At 34.5% G+C, this 10,102-nt stretch overlaps 1 protein-coding gene across 1 annotated transcript; it reads right to left on the bottom strand.

Moving 5' to 3' along the window:
* Positions 1-311: 311 nt before the first annotated feature.
* Positions 312-1,221, bottom strand: LOC134251309 (somatostatin receptor type 2-like; the record flags this gene model as incomplete). Its single annotated transcript, XM_062733708.1, has 1 exon — positions 312-1,221. A coding segment is annotated over one exon (631 nt), but the record flags the coding sequence as incomplete, so codon positions are not given.
* Positions 1,222-10,102: the final 8,881 nt, after the last annotated feature.

The following is a 10,102-nucleotide window of genomic DNA, read 5'->3' as shown; positions in this document are numbered from 1 at the left end:
TCCATATTCCATTTTTGATGTATAAACCCGTTGACGCAGCAAAGAGTATTTTTTATGACATTGCTTGATTTTTTACGCAATTTCATCTATATATAGATAAATGCTTTGTAACACTGAAAAGAAAAATCACGCCAATCGCATTAACAGCGCCCATGACAAAAGTCAATTTTTCAATATTTCGTTTAATTTTAAGAGGAGCAAAATCGTGTTTTTAAGCCTGGCAAAACACGCAATACCATTGTCAAGAAGTAATCGCCTATTCAAGTTTTGTTTTCAAATATAATAAGAACTTCTTGCAAACATCATTTTTTTATTATGTTAACCCTATCTGATTTCCTATACAAAACACTTCTGTATTGCATTACATAAATATTGGCAACATACCTCAAAAATAAGCAATTTAGTTCCAATAAATCAAATCCACAATCATCAAGTTTCAGTCAAACTGAAACAACAGATGTTAAGGCAGATTAATCAGAAAATTCTCTCTTTTTATTCTTCATTAATTTAGTGCTATTTCTCCATTCCCCTGACTTTTTACATACATTTTTTTTAATTTGCCTCTATTTTTGTCAGTGTTATTTATTTTGCTAATTCTGTTTTTCCTCAATATCATTACAAGCATGTCTTTGCAACGAATCAAGTTCCATTGAATTGCCATTGTCCTTCGTAGAGGTAGTTCCGCTACATTTCTTCACAAGGCACTGTGACTGAAACACCTCTCTAAATCTATATCGAAAGTCTTTGTTGATAAATGCATACAAAAAAGGATTGACCATACTGTTAGAGTACATTAAGACTGTACATATGTGTAAAATCACTACTGTGTTTGCGACAGTTTTTGACATAAAGAACACGACAAAAACTATCTGGAAAATCCAATAAGGTAACCAGCAAATGATATACGACAAGATGATGGCCAAAACAAGGTATGTGATTTTTCTATGATATCTGAGCTGTTCCTTTGATCTCTGTCGTTTTGCTGGTCCGGCGCTTTTCATATGAATAATTACACAGGTATAAAATGTGGATATAAAACATAGTGGAATCGCAAACCCGAGAACAAAGATATAAATGATATATATTGGAACTTCTCTCACGTCCTGCCAATCCAACATACAGGAATCTTTTCCTTTCATGTGAGGATGGGGCATTCTTTTCGAATACAAAATTATAGGCATTGAGAGTAGAAGTGAAAAGATCCAAATAGAAACTAGGAGACTTATTGTTCACAGAACAATAAGAGGTCTTTCCACCTTCTTTGAATTTCAAATTTGTTATATATCTGACTCCTTAAAATTAAATTCCATGAAAAAGAATCCAAAATGGTCTTAAAGCATAGAGAAATGAAAATTTAAAAAAAAAAGGAATGACCTTGACCTTTGATCAAGGTCAAAGGTCAAGGGTCCCAATGCAATTGACCCCATGCTTCTACGACTTATACTTTTCAATTTATCATGTTTAATAGTAAGTACAAAGAAGTTAAAGGGCAATAACTCATATAAGGGGTCATCAGATTCTTTAGCACTGATACAGTGAAGTTAGGTCTTTAGACCCTTAAAACATCAGTGAAGGTTTGGTGTCTCTACGGTCTATGGTTTCAAAGGAGTAGCGATAACAAGGTTTTTCGCACAAGGGGCAATAACTTTTCAAAGGGTCAATCTTAGGGTACAAGAAAAAAATCATTAAAAGAGTATTAAGAGTGCATGTTACAGACAGAAGATAGATAGTATATGTTTGAGGATATAAAAGCTATTGAAAGAAATTTATTCCTCATATTTGGAATGACCTTGACCTTTGACCTTGAAATTAATTTGAAGGTCAAAGGTCAATAAATCTTATGCAGTTGGTCCCATGTCTCTTTCACTTCTCGTTTTGAAAATTTTTAATTATTTCTAGAATTAAAACAGTTTCAGGGGCAATAACTCATTGAAGGGGTCACCGAAAACTTTCGCAATGAATAGATTCCAGAGTCCTCTCAATTAGTCGAAGACTTTAGTGAAGGTTTCATATTTGTACGGTTTATGGTTTCGAAGTAGTAGCGATAACAAGGTTTTCCGCACAAAGGGCGGTAACTTTTAATAGGGTCAATCTTACGGAATACGAATTGAATCTTTAAAATAGTTTCAAGAGTACTTATTTATGATGCTAAGACAGTTTGTATATGTTAAGAGACAAAAAAGATATAAAAAGAACTAAATTTCTCAGTTTTGGAATGACCTTGACCTTTGACCTTTACATGAATTTTAAGCTCAAAGGTCAATGAATCTTATGCAGTTGGTCCCATGTCTCTATCACTTCTCGTTTTGAAAATTTTTAATTATTTCTAAAATTCAAAAAGTTTCAGGGGCAATAACTCATTGAAGAGGTCACCGAATACTTTCGCAATGAATAGATTCCAGAGTCCTCTCAATTAGTCGAAGACTTTAGTGAAGGTTTCATATTTGTACGGTTTACGGTTTTGAAGGAGTAGCGATAACAAGCATTTCTTGCGAAAGGGGCAATAACTTCGAAAGGGGTCAAAGTTCAAACAAGGGCTGTCGTTTTTCAGAATAACTTTTGATATCCAGTTTCATGAACTATAAAGTTTTTCGATAAGTCTTGCGGTTTCAAAAGTCCGGGAAGAAAAATAATAATAATAAACATAAGCATTTCAAGAGGTCTTTCCACAGAAAGGTGGAAAGACCTAATAATCACAAAAACTGATTTAAGTGGTTGTCTGTATTTATAAGCAACATCAGGTTTACATACTGCAATATAACGGTCCACACTTAAAGTGGTTAAGGTAAGAACGCTGGAAAAAGTGGTTATAGCTTGCGTTGTAAAGAAAATCCTACACATGATTTCACCAAACACCCAGTACTCGGTTATGGTTGTCGTCGTTACCATGGCAATATGAGATAAAAATATCAAATCTGACAAAGCCAAATTCAAAAGGTACATATTAGTTACAGTTCTCATCTTCGGTGATTTCAGTATAACATAAATAACTAAAGCATTTCCAAAAAGGCCGCATAATCCGATTAAAATATAAGTCACAACAAGAATGGTGACATTAATTCCATCTGTGTCAATTCTGCCTAAACCGTCGTGAGTTGTATTATTGACATCATACATCTTGCACAATCTCTATTTTCCGAAGATTATGTAGAGTTGAACAGGATACAGATAATTGAATTTTTATCAATGCAGACACCTAACACCCTGACAGCACAGACTGCAGCTGAAACTCGGTAACTGATACAGCTGTAATGATTGTAGTGGAGCGACGATCTGCTCCTATATACTTGCTGTGGGTCAATAGAAATTGAGATAAAACAGCAGAGTTACAAAGTTTTAGATGTTCGCCCAATATAAACTGAAATTTTATGTCACTGGTTGAATAATAAGTTTGATATCTTATTTCGATCTTCATTTTCAATTTTGTCATTTATTGAATGCTTCGTATTTATTAACTATCTCTAAATCTATCTAAAATAAAAAAAAACAAAACATTGGCTTATTTAGTGCTTTTTTGTTTCTCCATTTGCTACATCACCAGAAGATGATTGTGCTTGTTAATGAAATTGTAAAAAAAAAAATGTTGATGGAATTGTAAAAGTCATTTGATACACTTTTAAGTTTAATTCTAAGCCTATTTAATGCGCCCTTTTTTACTTTGACAAATATTGTCAAATGATATTTACTTGAATGAAAGCACAAAAGACATTTAATTAAACAATACAAAAATTTGAGCAGAGCAATCACGGACCTCCAAAACATCATGGGTGGGATCAGGCGCCAGGAAGGAGTAAGCATCCCCTGCCGAATGCTCACAGCCGCTATGTGCTCCTTAATTGTCATGATCTGTAAATAACAGGAAAATTTTAGCGTGTAAATAATAGCCTAACAATCACATGGAAATCGTCAGTCAGCATTTGACTTAATAATGGATCCCACCTCTGATGTTTTGGGGGTTCATGTTTGCTCTACTCCTATGTTTTATTGTTTAATGGACTTTTGAGCTTGAAAATTGTTCGTCATTTCCATATATTTCATAAGCTGACAAGATCATTGTTTCGCCAATAGATACATGTATATGATTTCAAACAAAATTGCAGATAGCCTTGGTTAATCAACTTGTTTGTCAATAATTAACCTCGATTTAGAAACTTAGAAATTGATCAGGTTAGAAGTTGAACGTCACAGCAAGCGTTATGCAGGTGATGAAGGTATATTGCTGCATGAGTAAGGGAAGCTGACGATTGAAAAGTTAAAGTCATCTTGTTTATCACAGAGCTTGGTTGTTAGATTTCCATAAATGTCTTTTTGATGTAAATTATCCAAATATGAGACAGCTGTGTCAGACCCGGTGGTAATTTTTATCTCAAGCTCACCAGAATTTATCGTATCGACATAAGAATGGAAATTACCCTTGTCAATTGAAAAATTGATCATAACTGATCAAGCTCACCAGGATATATCGTATCGACATAAGAATGCAAATTACCCTTCTTAATCGATAATGCGTCGTCAATATCTCTGTCGAGTTGAAGGCCGAAGCAAGTGATTTCTTCTTTTCACGCATAAGATTTTTCACAAATTCTGCTTTATATGAATACAAAAATAGGTCTGCTAATAAGGCAGCGCAATTAATACTCATAGGAATTCCAATAGATTGTTGAAAGACCTGATCTCCAAAAACAACATAGATAGTGTCAATCAGAAACTCAAGCAACTTTTAATGTCTAGTTATTAGTACTTGTGTGTATAGTCAGATTGCTTTAACAAAATAATTTTGCAAATGACCAGTGACAAGGTAAGTATATTTACGAGTTCCATTTTCATTGAAAAAGCACTGTTAATGATATCAAAAAGCCTGGACTTTAATTTATCCTGGGAAATGGCTGTGTATAACGTTTAAAAGTCATAAATTTTTTGGCTGTTGATTTTGTAAAAATCTTGTGATTTCAAATTGTCCAAAAGTTCCTTGAAATTTTTACTTATCCACATCTGATTTACACCACTTCTTGAATATATTGTTGCACAGTACTCTTTGAATTTCTCCTTAATTACTGTCATTACCTTAGTGAGGAGTAAACAAAGAGGCTTGGTTGAACATTTACTGGAACCCGCTATTTATCTTTGTTTGTAAGGATATTATGTTTCAGAATCCAATATATAATATTATGATAGTTCAATTCATTATGGTTCTTTGGGATATTAAAAATATTCAAAACTGACATATGATTTTGAGGATAGATTCTTCTATTAAAACCAAGTTCAGTGTTTGTATGTAGAATCAAAATCATCCTAGTGAACAACGATATATAGTAGATGACCAATATATGGAAATTTCTGAGTTTAATTTTTATTAAGGAAACATTGTTAATGATGTCAAAAAGCTCTCTCTTGAATCAAAACTGACAAATGGTAATAAAAAGTAAAATATCATGTGTTTTGATAAAAGTGATGAAAAAATCTGAAGACCTTTTAAAACCAAGATTTAATTCACATAATTTATTGAATCTTGAAGAAAATGTTTGTCTGCATTTTACTTACGTGTACATTTCTTAGATTCTTTGGGGTTTTTTTTTTGGTTTGAAATTACGCATATCTATTCAACCCTGTTATGGTGACGTTTTCATATGATGACTTCGAGTAAAATATTTTTGTTTTTTAAGAACTTGATAACTTCGGAAATCTAGGCAAGTGTATTTAAAATTGCGCATTAAATATCGACTTATTTTACCTCAATCATAAAACTGAAGTATTTTATCTGAGAAAAGTCTATAAAAATTCCACAAGGTTGATGATGGATTTAGTTTTAATTGCAAATAGAATGCATTGAGTCTCGCTGACATGTAAAAAATGATTTTACTGCTCCCAAATTCTGGGAAACGTCTACCTTGACGTTATGATCTTTCGGCGAGTTTTTAACGAGAGATAAGGTTTTACTATTTCAAAACAAACATCTCCACTAGTGAACAAGACTCCCATGACCCACGTAAAGCCACTATATACGCAACTAAAACAGACATATTCCTCAATTCCAGTTCTAGGCATATTTTGATTGTCAACCTCATTTCGCATTGCCAGTGCGCATTGTCTTTTCGATACACTTCACATTTATTTTTCAAAACTTTTACAACTGACATATTCTTGGAAATGTACAGGTCATAAACAAGCCTTTTAAATCAATAAAGAAATGGATTCATCTTTTGTGTTACATATAATCATGCTTACTTTCAACTATATTTAAAGAGAATAAATTAATACTGGATGGATTCCCATGAAACTTTCAGGACTTATGTAACATCACTTGAACCTTATGCGTTTTTTTCTGTTTTGATGACGTCACTTCCGGTCCGAAGTTATCAGCACTTTAATGATTTTTTAAGGGTCAGTTTGTCCGCATGATTTCTCCTAAATGACTTTAGATAGACACGTGATACTTTCAGGTGTAGTAGACCTATCTCTGTAGATTTGTGGAATGTATTTTATTTTTTCCGGAAGTGCTGCACGTCGGCGCTCGGTATGGCCCGAAAATAGGCCTATCGTGAATTTCAAAATTTTTAGCACTTTTTCTACGATATCTTTTTACCTGGAAATATTTTGTTAAAACATATAGAACAAAAGAAGTGTAGAATTTTAAGTTCTTCCAAATGATATCTCGAAAAAAGGGCTGGCCCCTAAAATAAGGGGCCAACAGGGGCCGAAAGTTTTTACTTTATATCTCAAAAAGTATTGAGAATTTGTAATACGTCCATGAAGCAAAGTTGTTCAAAATGTCAAGCTTAATCTAATGCAGTCGTCCAAATTTGTCCGTCGACGTCATTTCCGGCCAAACCGGAAGTAGTCGAAAAACGCGTATTTTTACCGTTCTTGAAAAAATGTTTGGTAACATCTGTCACTGGGAGCATAAAAATTAATTTTCTGTCGGTCGTCAACACTTCCGGTCACACCGGAAGTAGCATAAACTTCCGGTCAAACAGGACGGAAGACCTACTCGTTGCTTTGCAACGAGCTTTGCTCTAGTTATTATTATTATTGTTTTTTTTTTCTTACCGATTTTGTGCACGCGAGTTCTCGGAAACGGCTGGTTCGATTTTCATGAAACTTTCAGGACTGATAGAACATCAAACAAAGCTGATATATAATTTTTTGTTTTGATGACGTCACTTCCGGTTTTGAGATTTCCGCGATTTAGTGATTTTCAGAGGGTCAGTTTGTCCGCGTGTTTTCTCAGAAACGGCTTAGGATAGAAACTTGAGTTTTTCAGCAATGATAGAGCAATATATGTAGATGTGACATACGTATTTCATTTTCACCGGAAGTGCTGCACGTCGGCGCGCGCTATGGCCCGAAAATAGGCCTATCGCGAATTTCAAAATTTTTAACACTTTTTTAACGATATCTTTTTACCAGGAAATATTTTGTTAAAATATATAGAACAAAAGAAGTGTAGAATTTTAAGATCTCTAGAAAAGGGCTGGCCCCTAATATAAGGGGCCTAGAGGGGCCAGACGTTTTTCTTTTATATCTCAAAAAGTATTGAGAATTTGTAATACGTTAAAGAAGCAAAGTTGTTCAAAATGTCAAGCTGAATCTACTAGAGTCGTCAAAATACGTCCGTCGACGTCACTTCCGGCCAAACCGGAAGTAGTCGGAAAACGCGTATTTTTGCCGTTCTTGACAAGTTTTTGGGTAACATATGTCTCTGGGAGCATAAAAATTAATTTTCCGTCCGTCGTCATCACTTCCGGTCAAACCGGAAGTAGGAAAAACTGGCTTATTTTTGCATTAACTAACATATATTTAGAGTATCTAACCCATTTTTAGGCGTTATTACTCATTTTTAAAAAAAATGACAGTTACTTCAGGTCAAACAGGACGGAAGACCTACTCGTTGCTTTGCAACGAGCTTTGCTCTAGTTATTATTATTATTATTGTTTTTTTTTCTTACCGATTTTGTGCACGCGATTTCTCGAAAACGCCTGGGTAGATTTTCATGAAACTTTCAGGACTGATAGAACATCAAACAATCCTGATATATAATTTTTTGTTTTGATGACGTCACTTCCGGTTTTGAGATTTCCGCGATTTAGTGATTTTCAGGGGGTCTCATTGTCCATCATTTTTCTCGAAAATGCCTTAAGACAGAAACATGAGATTTTCAGCGATGATAGAGCAACGTGTGCTCTTTTGTCACACACCACTCTCTTTCTCCGGAAGTGCCGCACGTCGGCGCTCGCTATGGGCCGAAAAATGTCCTATCGCGACACTTTTTCTACGATATCTTTTTACCTGGAAATATTTTGTTAAAACATGTAGAACAAAAAAAGTATAGAATTATAAGATCTTTCAACTGATACCTCGGAAAAAGGGCTGGCCCCTTAAATCAGGGGCTGAGAGGGGCCGAAAGTTTTTTCTTTATATCTCAAAAAGTATTTAGAATTTGTAATACGTCAAAGAAGCAAAGTTGTTCAAAATTTCAAGCTTAATCTTTTGGAGTCGTCAAAATACGTCCGGTGACGTCACTTCCGGCCAAACCGGAAGTAGTCGGAAAACGCGTTTTTTGCCGTTCTCGACAAGATTTTGGGTTACATTTGTCTCTGGGAGCATAAAAAGTAGTTTTTCCGTCCGTTGACGTCACTTCCGGGCAAACCGGAAGTAGCAAAAAATGGGTTTTTTTGAAGGTTTTGATGCAAAATTGAAATTATAAAGTCACTGGAGACTACTTAGCTCATTGCTTTATTTTGTTCCGTCATTTCCGGCACTTCCGGTCAAAACCTGACGGAAGACCTACTCGTTGCTCTGCAACGAGCTTTGCTCTAGTTATTATTATTATTATTCTTTTTTCATAGTACAGCCGATATCTCAGCTATGCGTGGACAGATTTCAAAGATTTTCTCAACGAAGATGCATCATGAGAATATCTCCAGACATGTTTTCCATTTTTTCGAAAATCACTTTCGTTCGCGATTTTTGGGGATTTTTGTATTTTTTAAAAGGCATTTTGTCCAGCAGTTTTCTCGAGAATGGCTAAAGATATGAAAGTGAAACTCACTGAGGTGATAGAACATCGAACTCCGTTATGGGCAACGACCTTTATTTTTCGTCGTCGGCACTTCCGGTCGCAAACGGAAGTGAATTCAAAAAGTCGCATTTTTCAACTTTTTTGTTTTTCAATATTTTTCTTTAGGATTTACAGGGTTTATAGTGTGTCTTATGAGAATTCAAAATATGTGTTCAGTATCTTGATGCGTGCATATATTGAAACGATATGACTGAACCAAACTTTGTCCCACTGTCGGGGGTTCGAATCCCGCTGGGGGCGTTGCAAAATTTTTTTTGGGCGTTGCAAAAATTTTTTCTTTGTTTTTGTCTTTTTTCATTTGCAAATTACTTTTCTCTCTTTTATTACATGTATGGAAGATTTTGCCGAATTTTAAAAGCTGTATTTTGAGATATTTTGTGAAATAATTATAATTATTATGATCTGTGTTGATAGACTACTGTAAATGAACGTAAGCGAAAAAAAATACATTCTGAAATCTATTTCTTGTGATGACACAGCATAGAACTCTAAAGAAAAGTGGGTCGGAAGACCTGCTTGTTATGGGGAACGACCTTTATTTTTCGTCGTCGGCACTTCCGGTTGCAAACGGAAAGAATTTAAAAAGTTCTATTTTTCAACTTTTTTGTTCTTCAAAATTTTTCTTTAGAATTTATAGGGTTTATAGTGTGTCCTATGAGAATTCTAAATATATGATTAATGTCTTGATGCGTGCATTTATTGAAAAGATATGACCGAACCAAACTTTGACCCACTGTTGGGGGTTCGAATCTCGCCGTGGGCGTTCCCAAATTTTTTCTTTGTTTCTGTCATTTTTCAATTGCAAATGACTTCTCTCACTAGTATAACATGTATGAAATATTTTGCCGATTTTTAAAAGCTATATTTAAAGATATTTTGAGGTTTACCTGTGACAATCATGATATATGTTGAGATGCTGCTGTAAATGAACGTAAACGAAAAAATACATTCTTAAATCTATTTAATGGGATGATGCAGCATAGAACTCTAACAGAAAGTGGGCGGAAGACCTGCTTGTTGCC

This window comes from Saccostrea cucullata, unplaced genomic scaffold, assembly GCF_032062105.1.
Source record: "Saccostrea cucullata isolate Sc308-1 unplaced genomic scaffold, CSIRO_AGI_Scuc_v1 ctg272, whole genome shotgun sequence".
NCBI classification, from domain to species: Eukaryota; Metazoa; Mollusca; class Bivalvia; order Ostreida; family Ostreidae; genus Saccostrea; species Saccostrea cuccullata.
Note: the sequence above shows the minus strand (reverse complement) of the source record. Positions and strands in the feature narration are given on the sequence as shown.